The 20296-nt window shown below is 37.6% G+C and overlaps 1 protein-coding gene across 3 annotated transcripts in view; it reads right to left on the reverse strand.

Annotated features, from left to right (window-relative positions):
• The window catches only part of cabin1 (calcineurin binding protein 1), a 71261-nt gene that overhangs the window by 14535 nt on the left and 36430 nt on the right, over positions 1-20296 (reverse strand). For all 3 annotated transcript variants that reach the window (XM_056772448.1, XM_056772447.1, XM_056772446.1), the window contains 3 exons: positions 8135-8298; positions 7104-7200; positions 5893-6627 (listed from right to left, as the gene is read on the reverse strand). In XM_056772448.1, coding sequence (XP_056628426.1) covers positions 5893-6627; positions 7104-7200; positions 8135-8298 — 996 coding nt within the window. The remainder of the gene's footprint in view (positions 1-5892; positions 6628-7103; positions 7201-8134; positions 8299-20296) is intronic.

Here is a 20296-nt window from a genome sequence, read left to right on the forward strand (position 1 = left end):
AAAAGGTGACAGAATTTACTAGTATGCATTCCCTTTTTCTATAAATAAAGCTAATACAAATGTATTTTATGATATTAAAATGTTTTTTATTCAACACTTGCATCTAAATCTTCCGAGGACACAAACAAGGCATGTCATGTTTGTTCGTATCTAGAAACAGAGGATACCACAAGAACTTTCTGTGGTCAACATCAGTGGAGGAAACAGTAGCTGAGCCGGAGTGATATTTCATTGTGGTTAATCTTACACCGTGTCTACACTGAACCCGGCTGGCAGGATGCGACAAAAAAACATTAGGAACGCATTAAGAACCATTATAATTTTACATTTTGTCCACTGCGGTGCGGTTAGCGCCTGTCGCGTCCGGTGTCGACACAGAATTATGGTTAAAGTCGAGGGTTTAATCCAGGCCTTCCGCAAGCATGAGAAGACATTAAAGCCATTTACAGTGCGAAACGTCTGCGGATGAGTAAAATATAAGATACTTCAATCTGTGTCATTTCTTTCAGGAATTTATCTACTTTCTGCCATATTATAACACGACAGTGTAAAGGAAAAGAACATGTTTTTTTTAAATGGCCAGACATAGTTTTAGGGATGAGGCACAAGACTATAAAGTTGCGAAAGTAAAACTATTCTTGTGCTCTGCTTTCAAACAATATCTGCGAGTAATACAATGTTCTGTCTCCTAAAATGCAGTCTAAAGTTTGCATAAATTGACTTCAAAGAGTACATAACATGAGATGACGAAAATGACATTTCATGCAGTGTGTAATGTTGCCGTGTTTGAAAGTAAGCAGTCTGCAAAGTTGTTAATCCAAAGGTGAATGAATCACAAAGTTATTGGCTTGGAAAAAAGGAAGTCGACTTTGAATCAAGAAACGAGTCGTCCCTTGTCCGATTCGCAAGCCACTGCAGATTTTGTCTTTTAAAAACTATTGCAATATCTTGCAATATGTATCATGTCACAATATATTGTATTGTGACACATCTATCACGATATGTGTCGTATCGCAAGGCCCTTGCCCATACACAGCTACAATCACGTGGCACTGAATTGGCCTTTACACTTTTGAATGCGATGAAAAGTTTAAATCTTTTGTTAGAATTTCAACAGAATGCAGTTCACTCTGGAAGGGAAATGTTTTCAACGTTCTTTATCAAGCTAGTTCCGAATATTAGAACTATTTAGCTTGTAATATTGAATCACATTACCATATAAAGGTAAAGGATACCATACTATTGTCAAGTGGAAAACTTTACACCCTTCATGCCCTTTCATTAACCAATACAAAGTATTAAAAAGGCATATCATAAATAGCAGTATAAAAATAATGCATTACAAATGTATGCATGAGGCCTTTAAATATACGTTCTAATTGGTTGAATGTTTATCAGTTAACTAAATAGTTATAACCAGTTCTGGAAATGGTGTAATGCAAGGAAGTGAATTTCGGGGGGGAGGGGGGGGGTTTGGGGGGTGCGCACGGTTCCACAACATGGAGGATTTAAATATTTTATCTTGAAGGTAAAACGTAAAATACATAAAAAATTCGTATCATATTGGCCTTTCGTCTAGACCAGTGTTTTACAAACGTTATATGTGTGAGGCCCCCTTTGTGTAGAGCCCATTAAATAAAGACTTATAATCATAAACTTTCATTTAAAACGTTATTTTAAAATTTTTAATAAAACAAAAACATATTCAGTTATACAAGTTATACAACATTAATTATTTTGGCTAGTGGTCCTCCGATGTCTGATTGCATAAAACGTATGATACATTTTTTTATTTCATAAAAATGACACGACATCTTTGACTCCCCTGGATCGATGTTTTGGGCCCCAGTTTAACATCCACTGATCTAGACAGATCTGGGGTTTTGGGAGCATGAAACCGATATTTATACCAGAACCGGGAGTAGATAAATCGAAAACGACACCGTTTCAATTTCGTATGTTAAGCAGGGTGTATGCGCGTGCAAGTCTTCTTAACATACGCCTTCATTTTTTACACCTTCATTTTTAGTGTACAGTCTCTCTGTGGCAGAATTACAGCGCCATCTACATATTTGGCATGTATACTAAATGGATTTGATTCACTTTTGGTGGTTTTATGATCCAAAAATGATAGGATGTGGCCTAGGGCTGCATGATAAATCGAAAATAAACAGCACGCGATTTGGCGGTTGTCTGCTATTTTTTCAGCACTGCTTTTTGATCGATCAGCATTTCCTAGAGATCACAGAGCTGTGCTTCACGGACAAACTTCACATCGATTTACGTGATATTTAGTGTTAATCGCGATTTATTGTGTGTCCTACTTTTATGCAAATTTCTGCATTTATGGTTTAAAAATATAAAATGTGTCGCCAACTAGACCCCCCAATGATTCTCTGCCATTTCCATCGTAAGTTGTAACACATTGTAATACTAATCCATTTTCAATTTTAAACTATTAAGAGAAGCATTCCTAAAAAAACACACATGATAAAACAGGGAAATAGATGGTGTTAAGGTCAAAGTTTAATTATTAAACAGGTCTGATTCTAACGTGTCATTATAATGTGTACATAATACAATGTGTAAGGGACTATGAATGTTTTAGAAAAAGCTTTATAATGCAGTCTTCTGTATCTGTCAAACTTTTATCTTAAGTGCAACCTTTCCTTAATCTGCAATATTCAGTTTTTAGGAAACTGTATAAAGGAAGGGCAAGTTTGATTAGTGAGTGAGTCAGTATCCAGAGGCCAGATTTAAATCTCTCTCTCTTCTACTGTCATCTCAATCTGTGAGTCAGTGAAATGTGCTCTACACCGAGAGGGTAAAACACTGCTTCATAACAAACACCCACAAAAACACACCTGCACAGACCAGCACGCAGACTGCATTCAGACGCAGGAAGCGAGACACACAAACACACACACACACACACACTCTGAGACAGCCGATGCAATTACACAGGCAGGGAAAATGAGAGGTAATACAATGTTACTGAGGTGAAGCTGATAATGGACTGAAAGAGTGCGTGTTGTACGTGTATGTGTGCAATGCAATCTATTAACCTCTCAAACTAATAACATACTTTAATGGTAACTTTGCTAGTTTGTTTCTTACCTTGACATAATTAAACACACAGTTCAACACTTAAGGTTGGAATTAGAGAAAATGCATAATGGCACTTTCTAAAACAAAGGCGGGTTTGTTGACGAAAATGTAAGTCGCTCTTAAACTCTTAAAAGCACATTAGCTAAGAACTCTAAGTTCACACTTTCTCTTGTGTGAGTGGCTCCCAGGCTGTTTCAATACAGTTTCTAGGGTGTTCTGAATGGTTTACAGCATGTTGCTATGCAGCTGCCGGAGTGCTAGTTGCTTACCAAGACTCACTGATATTCTGGGTCACGTCATCAATGAATATCTATTATATTTTCAGTTGCCGGGGTTACATTTTAAGATCACTTAAAACAGGTAAGCATGTGATCATTTTGAGAAAACTGCTGTAAATATGTGACACTGGATCACAAAACCAGTCTAAAGTAGCACGTGAACATTTTAAGCATAGATAAAAATATACATTGCATTGTCAAATTATCTATTTTTCTTTTATAACAAAAGTTGTTAAGATATTGAGTTATCATGTTCCATGAAGATATTTTGTAAATTTACTACCGTAAATATATCTAAACTTTATTTTTGTGGGTGGCCTGCTACAGTGCCTCTTATTGGCTCTTAAAATTGACCCTTAGAGAGCCCCGAAACACTAAAGAATATTTATTAAGATGTAAACAAAGTTAGATGTGTTGCACATCATAGAAAACAGTGTTAGCAAATGCAAGTTATTACAGTAGAGAAAACTAGTTAATTTCTAGCTTTTTCGCGCTATTTTTGGCTTCATGATTTAATATCCTCATCTGGCCAACGCAAAAGGATGTGACGTGCTAAAGTACATCGATGACGTGTCGCTGTCTTCTTGAGAAGACATTTCTCCTAATTATTCATGCGTTTAATTTGTTTTAAGAATTATACGAAACGGGAAAAAAAGGATCCCATGATTTTATTATGTTTTAGTCACATACACTTAATGTCTGTTTTACTGATACTTAACGCCAAGGGCATTTTCATGAAACCCTTATACATGGCACATACATAGTGTTATACATATTAGCCGGTTGATGAAAAATGAGCTAATGTGCTTTCTAGAAAATAAAATAAATCTGATAATAGGGTACTCCGAAGAGTGCACGACCACAATACTATGCATGTTTATTACAAAAGTAGTACTGTATATACTGTATATTATTGACTACCATCACATAAGCGCATATATCCTTAACCGATTAAACAAATTACGGTTAACAATTTGTATCACTACATTATATTCTGTGTATTTGAAAGATTTCCTGCTTTTTGTCATTTCTTTTTCTTGTATTTCTATGCTGTTTTTGTTAGGCCTACAATGCATTTTGTGTAAAGCTGCTTTGCGTCAATTCCATGTTCTGAAATGTTTTCCAGAAAAAACATTTTAATTCAAAAAAGGACCAAAAAAATAATTCTGTTTGTCATGTTATTCAAGGGGACTTGGGGTTCTGTGTGTGATAAAAAGCCAGAAACCGGTTTCCAAGATTCCCAGAGAATTCTAATACAACAGCGCACTTGACTCAGCACTATGATGACAAATGTTATGGAGCTCGTGTGCTACACTATCATTAGCAACACCAGTAATTTTCTGCAGTTCCATTTTTATTCAATTGGCTTTGGTGCCTTAATATCTAGTCTATTGTATATAATATAACCCAGTACAGTTCTCTTGCACATCTCCACACAACAGAATGCTGTACAAAGTACTTCCATTAGCGATGTTTACATACGTACGCATCGCTATTAAAATCCATCTGAAAATATACCATCAAGTTGCACATATATGAACAAAGCCTTAAGATGTGCAGATTGCTGAAGAGAGCGGTGTTGCTCCCTTTTTTATCTAATCGATCACACTTTCGATTTTTGTCTGGGAGATAATAAAATAGGCAAAAATATACAGTACACCTACATGAACAACCTAGCAATAGCATAGCAAACCACTAGAATTGTGGCGGCACGGGCAAACACCCGACACATTTTCTTCAGAAATTTGATCTTGTTTAGATATTCATTCATGTAATACCAAACCTACTTCATGTAAATGGGACATTTCCATTGGTCTTTCCAAACTTGACTGAGTCTGATTCTGTCCTATAGCATGATATAGATTTTTTGGTATTCCCCACATAAACTTCGTTGTTCTTTCATTTATATTTCGTTCAACAAAACTGGTGGAATTTCCCAGCAAAAGCGGTTGTACATTAACTAGGGAACCACCGATGACCTGTCACGTGATACTTAAATTAGGCTGTAAAATTATTACAATTGTGTAGGGATTACAGATTAGTGTGTAAATTTGAACAAACAAAGATATCTCCTCTTGGTAAGCATGTTTTGGTGAGTCACGTTGTAGCTGTAACCCACCTATTCTCATTCTTGAAAAAACATCCTTTCTAGTAAATGTATGTACAGAAAACACTCCTGATTCATTTTGAGCACATTTTTCCAAATTCAACCTGCAATCTGTAGCATTTCTGGACAATTTTGGTTTCAATCATAACATTGCAGAATTTCTGGGTTGCCAAAGCTGCGTAATAAAACTAGCCCAATAAAATGGCAACCTGCTCCTCTTCATTCTGTTTACGGGCACGACCTAACCATGTATAGGTTGCTGCGAAATCCAACTTTGTAATATACTTGCTCAGTAACTCCCTTTGTTTATCTTTAACCCAAAAAGCTACGAATCGCAGCTTTGAATTGACAGTCAATCATTTTATCAAATTTCAAAGATAGGGTTAGCTTCTTTCCTACCTGTTTAATCAGCATGTATGTCTCCGACATGATCTTCTCAATGCGCTTCAGGTCATAGGTCATGACTTTCTGGCCCTGCTGCCACACCCTGTATGCATCCAAGAGAAGCGTCTTGCCTGACTCTGCATCATCCAGAAGTTTCCTCTTCCTGCTGGGTCGCTGTGGTAACACCAGCTCGGGAGCGCCTGAAATTTGCATGGGGTTGCATGGCACTGGTGTGGTAACCATGGTCAGCGCTCTAAGCGCATTCGCCTGATTCTGGAGCTGTTGCTGTTTAGAGCTAATGCTCAAGTCCTCCAGCGAAAGCTCTGATGCCCGACTGCTCTCTGGAATCTTCTCTGCCTCGTCCACTGATGATTTAACAATCCCCCGCTCTTGTGCGGCACCATCGGTAGGCGTTTGAGGGTCTCTGAATTTTGAACCACCCGGCCATGATCCCAGACCAAGTTCCATGGGCTCTCCAAGCCCACAAGCACCTTCTCTGGGGTGAATGGTGGCCCCAGTCACCTGAGTATGGGTTAAAGGTTGCAGTGAGAGTTGGAGTGTGGCTGGGTGGGGCATGGCAGGGGGGGTCACGGTCTCAGTCTCTGTGACAGCGGGGATTTCGGCGAGTCCTGCTTTAGGAGGGGTGGTGTGTGAGCATTTGGGGTCCTCCGCAGCAGGCGGCCTATTGGACACATCAGCTGTGGTCATCTCACCCATACAGGTGGCGGATTGTTTAGGGGGGTCACTCACCTAATAGAAAATGACAGATATGTAAGCCAAGGTGAAGAAAAAACATCACATATGTAGTATTATACACATTTCTTCATTTTACATCAAAATATTTCTTTGTTTTACAGTTTTAAATAAATAAGCATTTCTGGATTTGCAGGTTTCAATTGAATTTGTATTCCCAGATTTGGGGACTATTGTTATATTTATAGACGGCACAGTAAAAACATCTTAAGACAGAAAGTAGTAGAGGCACAAAGTTAAGTGATGCTATCACTGTAGTTCGAATGAAGATGGAGTTAACTAAAGTGTTAATGCAAACATAAGGCCACCCTTGGCTGTCAGATCTGGCTTGAGTCTCATTTCCCAAACATGGCACTGTCTCCAAAAGAAACACATGCTATCACTGCCACTCTTCAGCTTCGATTTCCAATAAACAAAACACACAACAAAACACAAAATAAACAAAACCAAAAATTAGAAAGTAGTTTTCATACCCCTGTGAGTTTATCCAGATTGTCTTCCAACACTTTTACAGTGAAGAAAAATGCTCGTTTGGCCAAAACTTGTCGGTCCACATCTCGCAAGTACTTCCTATAAAACACAAAACAGACATTTAATTCTTTTGCACAAGAAATCATGGAACAAAACAAGCATAAAAAGCAATCCTTGCATAACACTTTACAATACGGCATGCACAACGTGGTCTTCAGGATACGCGTTGGAGGCTAACGAATATAGTCGTTATTTTTGATTGTTTGTGCACAAAAAGTATCCTCATCGTTTTATATAATTAAGTCCGAACCACTGGAGTCACGTTGACTTTTCAATGACTTAACAAATTTTCTTTGCGGTTACGTTGCAGTCTATGGGGAGATTTAGAAAGCTCCTGGACCTCATCAAAACTATCTTAATTTGTGTTCCAAAGATGAACTTAGGTCGTAGGGTTATCGTATGGCGTCAGCTAAAGTTATTCCTCAAGAATATTTGTTTTATGGCAGAGAATCCTTTTAAGTCCATTGTATTTGCACCCATTTCATTTTTACACCTCTTCTGCATGGAGTTTAAAGTCCCTGTGACATAAAAAATACTATTCCTATTTTTAATGGAATACTGAAGTGCTTATTTCAAATAGCTTATCAGTGTGGACCATACTCTTTTTGATTTGTGTGTCCTTTTAAACTTCAATAAAAGTCTTAAATGCAGTTCCACCCTTCTAGGGGCTGTCCATCTCAGATGACGCGGTTTGGACAAAACATCTGGTAACTCCTCCCCTACAACTTTCAGACTGCGCGAGTTGCATTTCAAAACGCCCACTATATTTCTCATTTGAACACGAAAGTGAAAACGAATGCAACTTCCGATCCACAGGAGCTTTAATACATTTTACTACTTAAATTTTCAAATCAAAAGCCTCCAAAGATTTATCAGTTTACTAGAGATGTCCAATTTAAAATGATTAAATTGTTGATTAAACAAAAGAAAAAGTAAACCAAATCTTTAAAAAAATGAAATGCAGTTTTCTTACTTTCCCTGGTCAGGGGTTCTCTGAAGCATGAGGGAGATTTTGAGTAAAGTGTGTTGATCTTTCAGATGAGACAGGACATCCAGTAACAGCACGATGGATTTGTTCATATGAGATGCAAAACTACCAGGACGATCGATCTCATCTACTGGAATACGCCAGATGCCCTGAGGAAGAGAAGGAGGGATCCATTAGCAGTTCGGCTGGCATGCGTTGACTGTGTGATCTGGCTCTAGTCTCATTTCCTAAACAAACCGGTGTCTCCACCGGCAAACTGATTCTGACCGGTCTTCTCTGTAATTTACAGTCTGGAAAGGATTACATGGATGAAAAAATACTGAAACAAACCCATACTCAGATCTGACTTTATTTCAGTGGGAACGCCTATGGAAGTAAAATAGTGACAAATGCATTTGAAGCGAAAAAGGTGCTAAATAGCAGCAACTGAATAAAATGCATTTGATTAACAGTGCTTGCATATTAAGTTTTCCAATTCAACATGTTTGCCAATTTTTTCTGTGAATAAAAAAAAGGGAAAAAAGCAGTTTTAAACATTTCAATGTCAAATATTCAGATTCTTTTAAAATATGATTTTCACTATTTCATTGTATAAAATTTCAATATTAATCATGGAGATTAATTTAAAATATGACTTCAACAATTTCATTGTTAAAAATTTCAATACTAAATATTTATAATTTTTTGAAATACAACCTTTAACAATGGACTGGAAAATTTCGGTTCGTATAACTTCCCTTCCACAATTCGCCTAGAAATTCTAAGTTGCACATCAAGGTATCGCAGGAAGACCAATCAAGTGCCCACCTTTCACAGACCAAATCGAGTCCCGCCTTAAATGCTTACTTTTCAAATATCCAGTTTCACATTACAGAAGTAAAATGGACATTGCATAAGGATTTGCATTGGTTAAACATAGGCTACACTCTTTAAAAAAAAAGGTGCTTTAAATGGTTCTTCGATGCCAAGAGCCTTCTGTTCGAAAAACGATTCTAAGAAAGAGATGGATCTTTAAAGAACCTGTGATTGAATGGTTCTTTGTGGAACCAAAAATGCTTCTTCTATGGCATCACTGTGAAGAACCTTTTAAGCATTTTTAAGAGTGCACTCACAGTATACCGAGAATTGTATTGTGTAAAGTAAGAGAAAAGATTGCAAAAAAGCGAATAAGCTGGAGTAATAATATTATTGTTGTAAGGCCATCTGTTCTTGGCTCTTGGCCCCGGCCATGAAGAATATCTGCCCACTGATGAGAGATCTGCCTCTACCCACTCTCTACAATCCATCTCTTTAACCCTCTCCTTCATCTCCATCCGTTCATCTCTCTCTACAATCACGTCTATCTAGTCTGAAGTGTATCTGGCTGGAAAATGTTAGCTTGAATGGAGCTACTGACAGTGAACTTTAAGAAAGTATGTGTCCGTAAACTCAGTTGTATTCCCAAAATGTGTCACAAAAAGGACATAAAGTCTAAGAGCTGCCAAGTGACGCAAGGTTACATCAAAATAAAACGAGTTTTAGGCACATAACTGGTGTCCGTTTCATGTTGACTATGTTCCACCCAACGGTGCAGTTGCGATGCATGGGTTCGCACATTGGCTGCGTTTTTGCATACAGTATGTCCTGCGCATGTTCATAATTCTGTGCTCTTTTGATAACACACTCATCCTTTAGTGAAAGACTGCATCTCCAACTTCTCCAAATAAACATCAATTACATCTCTTTTCAAACGGAAAGCTATATCATGTGGAACAAAGTCAGATACAAGCATGCTTCTGCAGTCCTCGGTTCATGATCAAAACAGTGTAACCCAGTTTTCCATAGTGCAGTGTTATTGCCCTGGAAGAAGGAATGCGATGGGGAAAAAACGAGAGTGTTTGGGTCTGCCCTGGCAGATGACCATGTTTGGACATTCGGACATTCCAGAAAATGTATGTAATAGCACTGAAAACCCTCCAGAAGCCGAATAAGTGGGTGCAGCCGAGAACAAATGTGCAGGAGCGAGAAAGAGAAACTGGGAAAAAGATCTGGATGTTTATTCGCATGCGACACATCTGTAGCTGCCAGTCATCCAGTTTAAACCAAATCAAAGAGAACAATCTGATCCACTTGGTAAACATCGAGAAAAAAAACGAGAAGAGGAGGGAGGGGGATGAGAGAAGTTCGGCCTTTAGCTATTGGGTTGATTAGAAAACTGAACTTCTACATTGAGGAAGAAAATCTGTTAAAAGCTTCCCGCACCACAGTGGCGACAATAAACACTACACTACACTTATCAGTGCCTAATGCCATAACACACAGTTGTGGACGTGAAACAGCAGTGTGTGTGTTTGACCTTTCACAGCAGGGATTACCCAAAGCCCATCCAGCAGGACACAGGAAAACGATGGAGACAGGAAAGAGGCAGAAGGGGGCGTGTCCCGATTGAAAGATATGGGACAGGGTGCATCCTGATGGATCAGAACGGGGCGTGTCCTGATGGATCAGCGAATGGAATGCTATTAAAAGGCTCAAACCGCTGCGCTACAGGCCAAACAACACGGCTTTACAGTCAGATTACACACATGTTCATTAGCTCAGTCAATCCTGCTGTATCACAACTTCACGAAGACTGTTTTTCTGAACAGCATGTTTTGTTTTGCTCAAAAGTACATTACATTTAAACATCATGAAAGTTTTCAAATATTTTCTCACTCATACAGGCATGAGGGTGAATAAATGCTGACAGATTTCTTACATCGTGAAGCGAGACCCAACACAAAGACTAACAAGTTAATGAAAAAGAAGATATATTATGCACACAATCGCTGGAATTTAATACATGTGGAGATTGTCTCTTTGTATTTCTGGGAATTTGCACATCTCCCGGGGCAACAAGAGCATAACAGACGTCCAAATAAAGAATAGCTAAACTTCTTGACTAACAGGATGAAATCAGCCAATCATCTGCTTCTCATAAGCACAGCACAAGTTTAAATAGGGGAAAGTTTATGAGCTCCAATATCAGATATAAAAACATAAATAAATAAAAAAAGAAATAAAGATGTCACGTCCGCTTCGGGCCTATAGATGCTCTTAAATCGATCAATATAATTTAAAAGAACAATCATTGAATTGTAGGGAACACAGCAGACGTGAAACATTTCTCACAAAGCCGGCTCGATGCATGACACATTAAGGAAGTAGATTTCAAGAAAACACCTACGTCAAACTGTACGGACTTTACACCGTTCTAACTGGTCGGAAACTGTTGAGAAAGATGGTCTTAAATTCAACAATCTAATTGCTATTGGTGACAGGTAGAAAACCGTCATTGAAATTTAGTTTCATCAAGATTTTGTTCGTTTGCCAGACAGTGTTTCCTGCACCGCGAATCGGCATCATAACAGAACAACCTGTGATGTCTCATTCACAATCATATCTTATGAGCTGCCTTGCTCTGATGAACTATTCTTAATTAAACAAGTTACTCGTTTGAAATGAACTGACTCAAAAACTGAGCAACAAGTATTTTTTGTCACTTCTGGAAATAAAGATTCAGTTACCGTAACTGTGATGCATAGATAAGGTTTGTGAAACTTACATCAGTCAAATCATTATGACAAAATGAAGCTTGAAATACGCATTTACAAAAGAGCTTTGTCATTCTAAATCAGCAATAATTATATAAAACCGGGTTATTCTTTACTGTGAAATGACCAAATTGCAATATTACTGGCTTAATTATTTTACAATTATGTATGATGTGTTAAAAGTCAGTATTAACGTTTGGATAGATGTACTGCAATTTTTTTCTTTGGTTAAACGCATCCTTTATTACCTACTTTAAAACTCTTAACATCTTGCATCCCCTATTTATTATTGTGAATTATGAATTTTTTATGTTTCATTTACTTCTGTATTTTTTATCAATTCATATTATTTTTGGTTTTTTATTATGTTCGAGGGGAGTAATGTTTTGGTATAATATAATTATATTTATATATTTAGATGTTTATGTGTGTGATAATTTAACCCCAAATCGTTGTTATTATTGATAAGTGTAATTTAAATTAATTTAATTATAATCATGTGTTTGTAGTAATCCACTTTTTGAATTAATGGTTATTCCACAATAAAACAATTGATCACACAAAAGCTTATTTTTTAGACATGATAGTAAATTGAGAACATTTTGTGGGGAAAACAATGGCAACATGTAAGTAAATTTATATAGTTTTTCATACAGCCACAGAAACAATAAAAAAAGATAATTCCAAATTGTCCTCAAATCAGCAGTTCTAGATGTGTTGTGGACATTCCCGTAAACTGTCTGTTGAATCTCAACAAAATTCAATTCTCAGGAGTGACAAAGTCATCCAACATCAATGTGAACGATAGTATGACAAGACACATGAAAGTGTGATAAAAGTGTGTAGCTTGATTTTTTTTTTTAACTTTTCCTAAATACATGTGCAAGTATTCCTGTTATATTGTTAACAAGTGAATATGAACTTGTTTTCTCAGCAGTGTTTGAGGTCTATATAACAATAAAGAGCATCTTTTATGTTAATTTTCTCCAGTTTTCATTTTCTGCAAATAAATGCAAATAGAAACAATATGTTTGTAATATTGTAGACAGTTAACAGAATGAAACAAAAAATAACTTACCTAAACATATACCTATAAAAAGGAAATTCAGAAAATATAATAATTAATAGTTTTGAAATGTCTCTTAATGTATTCCTTAATGTATATAATGTTAATCCTCCCCAACTGCAACGGTTCTTCAAAACTCATCCACAAAACTCAACTTCAGCATGAACAACAGCACTTCTGACAAGTCATCTACTGTTTATTTTTGTTGTAGTTTCGAATCAAAAAAGTAATCTGGAACACATTTTTTTATTTAAGAAGCCAGTAGTTCGACCTGAGATGGTGAATTTTACCTTCAAGGGATTCCCCCAAATATCAAACACCAGCCTCACCCACTGTTAAAAGTGTCAAGTAAGCGTTGTTGTACGCATCTATTGACGCAAAACAGAAGACCTGCATGTCAACGAGAACAGAAGAAAAGAGAAGAAGAAGAATGAGAAAGGTGGTTCCCAGTTATCTGACTCATCGAGTCCACTTCATCACTCCATTTCAGGCCATTACTGACGCTCGTGCTGATGAAACACAGGGCACCGGCAAGAGCTCTAGCTAACTATCATCTGCGTCACGCGTGACAGCGCTAACACTATCTCTCTTTCGCAAACGCTCACTTTCTCTCTCTTGCTCTACTCCAAGTCCAACACACTCTTCCCTCAACCAGATCAAATCCTGTTTTAAAGCCTCACGAATATCAACAACCAGACACTTTTCCTTCCGACCTCTTACTCAATAACAAAACTAAAGACAAAAAAGCAAGGCAAAGGAAACCAAACAGAAAAACAGAAGAAACTCACCATCACCGAGGAGAACTACTCCACGCTCTCCTTGTATGAAGTGTGCAAGTTGAATGTTTTGTAAGAGTTCCAGCGAGAGAAGGGAGCTACGGTCCGGGCTCGAGGGAGCAGGCTGCACGCGTGTGTGAAGGGAGGAGAAAAAGAAGCGAGATGGTTGAACGAGCGCGCCTCAAACAGTCGTGAGCTCGCTCTTCTGTCTTTTCAGCCCTGCCATCGCAAAACAAACCGCCCACGCTTGTCTTTCTGTGCTCTGACCCCGGTGAGCTCGCTCGTGCTCTCGCTCCCTCCTCCTCTCTGCGCTCTCTCTCCTTCTCTCTACATGGGCATAGACGGCCCCTTCAGAACGCAGCCAGCCAATCAGCCGTCAGGAGTGCACACCCACATAAAACACACATACAAACAGAAAGAGGGAGAGAGAGAAAAGAACTGAACGACAGGAGCGAGAAAGCATGCAACAGGATGTTGGTGGGGGTCAAGAGGGAAAAGGGTGTATATGAGAACAAACATGATGACCATACGTTCATTATGGCTTTGGATAAACGTGCCTGACAAACGCACAAGTGCAACGTGATGAGAAACAAGAAGAAATGAGATGACAAAAGATAAGGCGAGATGATGAAAAGATCAAATGAAATGAAACTAGATGAGACGAGAAGAAGAGGAGGCATGACAATAAGGCATGAGACAAAGGCGTAGAAATGAGAAAAGATGAGACTTGTCAAGGCAATAAGAGAAGAGACAAGAAGAATTTACAAAAAAAAGGTGAGACAAGGTGAGTCAAGATGAGACTTGAAGATACAAGACAAGACAAGACGTGGGAGACAAAATGAAAAAAGAAGCGATGTCACTTATTGAGCCAAGAAAACAGAAGAGACTAGATGAAAAATACTAGATCGAATGAAAAAAGAATACACAACAAAAGATGTAAAAAGAATCGACAAAAGGTGGGGAAAATAAGAAAGGCGAGAAAATTAAAAATGAACATTTAAAGAAATTATGAAAAAGACATAAATGAGATAAATTTGAAAAAAAAATTAAATGACCAAAGGAATATATTACAAAAGAAGTACAAGAGAAAGGAAAAAAGGAGGAAAGTAATTATAAAAATTATAAAGAAAAATAATCATTTTTTTATTTTCTTGTCTCTTGTCCTTTCTCTTGTACTTTTTTTGATGAAAAGATGAGAGGATACATAAATGGAAAAGCCTGGATAAAATTCAAAGGAATGTGAAACAAAAAAAGGAAAACAGATAAAAGTAGAAAAAAAATAAAAAAGAACAATAAAAAGATGACAGGAGACATAAATGAGACGAAAAGAGACAAGATGAGAATAAAAGACAAGAAAAAAAAATGAACAACCGATAAAAGATTAAAAGGAGCTAAATCGAGGCAAAGTAAGACAAGATGAGAAAAGCATAGATCAAATTAAAAAGGAATATATAACTAAAAAGATAAAAGTAAACTAAAAAAATTAAAAGATAAGAAGACATAAATGAGACAAGATGAGAAAAGGCCTAGATAAAATAAAAAAGGTATGACAAAAGGTATGACAAAAGAAGTAAAAGTGACAAGACGAGAAAAAAGGAGAAAAGACAAGACAATAAAAAATGAACAATTGATGAAAGGTAAAAGGAGAGACGAAAAGAGACAATATGATAAAAGACTGTATAAAATTAAAAAGAAATAATAAAAAAGTACAACAGAAAAGATGAGAAAAAACAAGCCAAAAAAAATAATTTATTCAAAAGATGTTAGGAGACATAAATGAGATGAAATAAGAAAACAAGGTTAAGGTGAGAAACCAATGAGATTAAAATTAATAAATGTGATGAGATAAACACAACAGAGGAGACATGAAGAAAATTGAGTAGACAACAAATGAAACATAAGACAAGAAAACAGAAGAGAGATGACAAGCGAAGGGAAGAAGATGAGACAATAAAAAAACAGAGAAGCTGTGCAAAACCTTACACCTCAGACATTAAAACAGACAGATGCACAGAAAAGACAGAAAGACTTTCATGGTCCCTCCATCAAACCCACTCAATGCCCCTTCCTCTGTTAATGTTTGTGGTTTTCCACTGTGACATCAACACACACGTGCACACACACAACCACCTGCTGATAACAGGAAAGTCAAAATGCTAAACTTGCTGACCATATCTCGAAATGTGATCTACAAGTGTTTGCTACCGCAGGGCTCTAGACTGCAACCAAATGGTCGCATTTTGCAACTTTTTCTTTCTGCCAGTGCGACTAGTTTTTCTTATTGGTAGCACCGGTGGGACAGCTAAACTGATCAATATACATTTTTATGTTTCAATATACAACATACATGTAATGGGCAGAAACGTTATATTGCGCAAGACACTTATTTTCCTCTCCCCTCCTTTAACCAGTCTCTTATCTATCAGTGCCCCGCCCCCAAAGAAGGGGTGTAAGAGCTGCATGTAATGCTATGATGAAACGGAAAGAACGACAAAGCAAACGAGCGAAGTGAAGAATCTTGCAACTCAAAAATGTCTTGCCGCCTGCAAAATACAAGTTCCCCGGCTAAGGTGCAAAACAGCAAAGATAACGAAATGTGTTGCATTGTGATGCATATGTATGCATGTGAAGCTAAAGCAGGAATCATGTATTTAAAGCACTTGTTTAAAGTTCTCTTACAATACGGCAAAGCATATCAAATGTTAATAGTATACATCTAGTGAAATCCTATCTATTTGTGAGTCGCATTAATGCAGCTTTCATGACGAATAATCATTAAAAGCCTTCAGGTCTCGCAGGTTGCTTGAGATATGCAGGTGCCAAGGGAGTCAGAGGACAAAATATTAAACCGAGTTCTCTTCCACGCCTTCGTCCTCCAAAACGGACATATAAAGACAACATTTATCATGAACTTTTTTCATCCATCCGTGCTAATGGCAGTATCTTTGATCGAATAACTAGTGGATAAACACCGCTTAGGATTCTTCTCTCCTTCCTGACTTGTTTGGTGTGAGTAGAGTGGGTGCTTTTCTAAAAAAAAAGCTCCTTTTTCAGCTAACCAAGGACAGAGACCTGTCGTTTCCATAACAACATGCGTGGAACGTGAATGGTCAAGCTCGAAAAAATTAAATGACGGCCAAAACCCTACTGGAGGATAGTTTTGTATAAATATAAGTTTAAATTCACTTTCAACAACTTCTGATTCCATTTCAATCGAGAAATTAGTATCTTAGTTTTTAAATATGTGATTAGTTATTGCAAAGACGTTCTCTTTTTTAATTCAAATAGATTTCTGTTACGCTGCCTGTGTTTCTCTGGGCTGCCTTCGTGCACGAAGTCATGGAGTTCGGATGCTATTTGTAACCAAAATACTTACCTTTCTAAAAAAAAAAAAACTTTTGTTAGCTTTTCTTGTCAAAAAAAGAACTAACACGACATGATGACATCACAAATATGCTAATTAGTTTGTGACGCGCTAACACTTGCACGACGTGGTGACGTCACCAGCGCCACAAGTCTGTTAAAATCCTATGGGAAACACTGCTGTTTGGGTAAAGGCAATGGCATCTGAACCTGGTACATCACGCCTTTAACATTTCTAAATGGGGTAGATAAGGGAGAAAACAAGATAAAAATGATGGCATAAAAGTTCACTTTCCCCATGTTGTTGGTTCAAACTTCTCCACTGTACATGTGTGTGTGTTTGTGTCTGCATTTTATGGTCCATTGGGCCTGACTGCGGTTACATTTATCACCTTCCTGTGTCAAACCATCTGCCAGAACTGATTAACATTTTAAAAATTTAAAAAAACATGAAAACCTTTTACACTAGACTTAAAACGGAAAACTTTTAAAGCGGTTTGGCTGTTCATTTATTCACGACAACAGCGTTTTGGGGGACCGAAAATGCAAACTTTTGAAAACGGGTCTCAAAGTGCACTGCGGCATTATCGTTTCCATGTTAACTCTGAAGGCGGCGTTTTCCAAAAACGACGATGTCATACACATGCGTATTACATGTGTGAGTATTCCCCAATCAATATTGCCAGCCTACATGCCGCTTGGTTGTGCTGCTTGACATACGTTTTATCCTTCTCCAAAAAGTAGATTTAATGCATCAGTTACAGTGGGCTGATAGACGATGACATCGTCCATCGCCGATGGCTGACGTTGGGCTGACATCGTGATTCTCGCAATTTCCGTCATCAGGAGGTTCGGCAGTCGTCCTCACATCCAGTGGGCGTACAGCCGAGTCCACATTTTGCATGTGTCAAGCTCGTCCATTTGCGCTTTTCTACGGCCGAGTATGACTTGGAAGGAGTGAAATACATGTGCGTGCGAGGCTTGACAGACGAAGAAAGTGACAGTAAACAGTGGATCGTAGTAACCTGCTCACGCTGTGTGCGTGTAAACTTGTACAAAATCTGTGGTGCTTGACCCGCGCGGATAACTAATCACACATACACAAAGCCTACACTGGTGGGCTCAAGATCTTTACGTCCTTCCACGTGAAATAATAACAGGAAGAAAACCAAATGTGCAGGTCGTACATGGGCAAATACTTGTTGAAAAGTACGCTGTCTTGAAAACTGGTCGCTAAATGCGATTTGGTGGCAGTCTGGAGCCCTGATATAATTTTTTTTATGTTTTGGCAGATCGTCATCTAGCAAACTGATATAGCCCCGCCCCGCCCCCCGATTTCATCGTCCATCACTATGTTTCACTGTAGGCATCGTCCGATGGCAATTTGGTAGACATCGCCCAACTCTAGCAACACTACAACCAGCGGAGACAAACTATAGTTATAGTTTATACACAAACTATAAACGCACATACACACCGACAAGGTGTATTAAAATTACTTTAACCTTAAAAAATGTGGGCATGTGTTTCTTTTTAGCACAACAGTGCCATTCACTGGCCTAGCATGATAAAGTGTTTTTACTCGTTTTCCCAGATCCATGTAAATGCAGATCATTTTGATAACACTGTAGTGTGCATGTGAAACTTTTCTAAATGCAAATGAACAACTTTTCCGTTTTCATCGTGTAAACATACTCTCAGTCAAAGGTCTTTGTTAAATCCTTCCTGACATTTGTTCTTATTCTCCTTTTAATCAGAATTTACACAACTAAACTGTCCAGTTCTTGAGTTGTATTAGAATGATACACACCCATTGTCACAAACTGAGCCCAATACTAACATTTCACCTTAAAGCATAAAAGGAAACTTGATAGAGAGAAATGGTGTATAAAGTAAGACATTAATATGTTCCGGTTGTTCAATTGATAAAATGTAAAAAAATGCATTTCATGATTTTCTTCTATACAGAATAGCTCCTTACTGTTAAGATCTCACACTAAACCTTATTTCTTCTGCATCATAACAACAGCATCAGTTTGAATCTGTACATTATTAACCAGGCAAGCAGAAAGTACAGTTATTATCATTCCATCTTACAACATCAAAATAGATCCCATTTATCCTAAGACTCTTATTGGTCTGAAGAACCAAAGTGCACTCATTATCTTTTGCATCAAAATGAAATATCCGTCATTGCTTCTAAATCCTGCTCTGCTCACATAACCAATGCCGCATAGATAAAGAAAAATCAAAACCAAGCAATAATATTTTTTTATGGCTGTGCATTTATTAACGCGCTATGGAAAATTAGCACGATTAAAACTTTTAATGCAGTTTACGCACCCACATATTTCATAGGCTAAAGTTGATTGGTGACAAATATGATGCATGCAACAACTTACTGCGTGACATAACATACAGAATTCTGTCAGAAAGATACCAAAATTAAAGATATTTGTGCAAAGATGATGACCCTGATCAAACTTTTGTACCACTAGGCTAGTGTTATATATTTTGTTCAGCTGAGTACTGTATGTTGGTAACCAAACTATTTTGGTCTTTAATTATATACAAATAATATTTCAGATTATTGAAAAACTAAATGATGGCCGTTTTAGCTTCTGAACATCTTAAGCTACTTTCAGTATTGTCTTACAATGGCTTTAAATTACCTTTTGACGGCATCCTTTAATTAATAAATTAGGACATTTTAATCGCCTCACAGTCCTAATTTTTTGTAAAAGTGGTGTTTGAATGTGTGTGTCAAAATTTGTTTACAAAATGAATGACATTATGACAAAGACGTGAAGAGAACGACACACAGTGGCATCATGTCCCGAGTGGGCGGCTGCATATGAGGGCACATATGGTGTGTGTATGGATGGGGAGAATTTTTTTTGTCTAGACTCTGGCCAGTGAATGCAGACAGAGCCTGGGCCAAACTAGAACAGCCCAAAACAAATCACTCACTGACAGTATGTACTCAGTCCTGTTTCACCGAAAAATTAAAATTATTTAAGGCTACAACAATAAACAAACTTAACTGTCACAAATTATTTAAAACACAGCAGGAATTCATCAACGCGTGGCTCAAAAGGGTTTGAAAAACTGTTGCCAGTTAAAACATATATGTCCAGTCATGAGCCCTATTAGGATGGTCTTTGTTTCTTATGAGGACGTCTGTAAAATGAAATCTGCATGGCTCCTCTGCGATAAAACTCATGCATTCTGACAAACATAAATTCCCGGTGTAGTTGTGAGTTTGTAATCCTGCGAACCCGGAAAATTCACTTCTCACGTGCTCAGTCACATGACAATTCGCAGAGCTATAATAATGGAAAAAAATTCTTATTTTTTCTTGTCATCTTTT

Source organism: Triplophysa dalaica, chromosome 18 (assembly GCF_015846415.1).
Source record: "Triplophysa dalaica isolate WHDGS20190420 chromosome 18, ASM1584641v1, whole genome shotgun sequence".
In the NCBI taxonomy this organism is placed as follows: domain Eukaryota; kingdom Metazoa; phylum Chordata; class Actinopteri; order Cypriniformes; family Nemacheilidae; genus Triplophysa; species Triplophysa dalaica.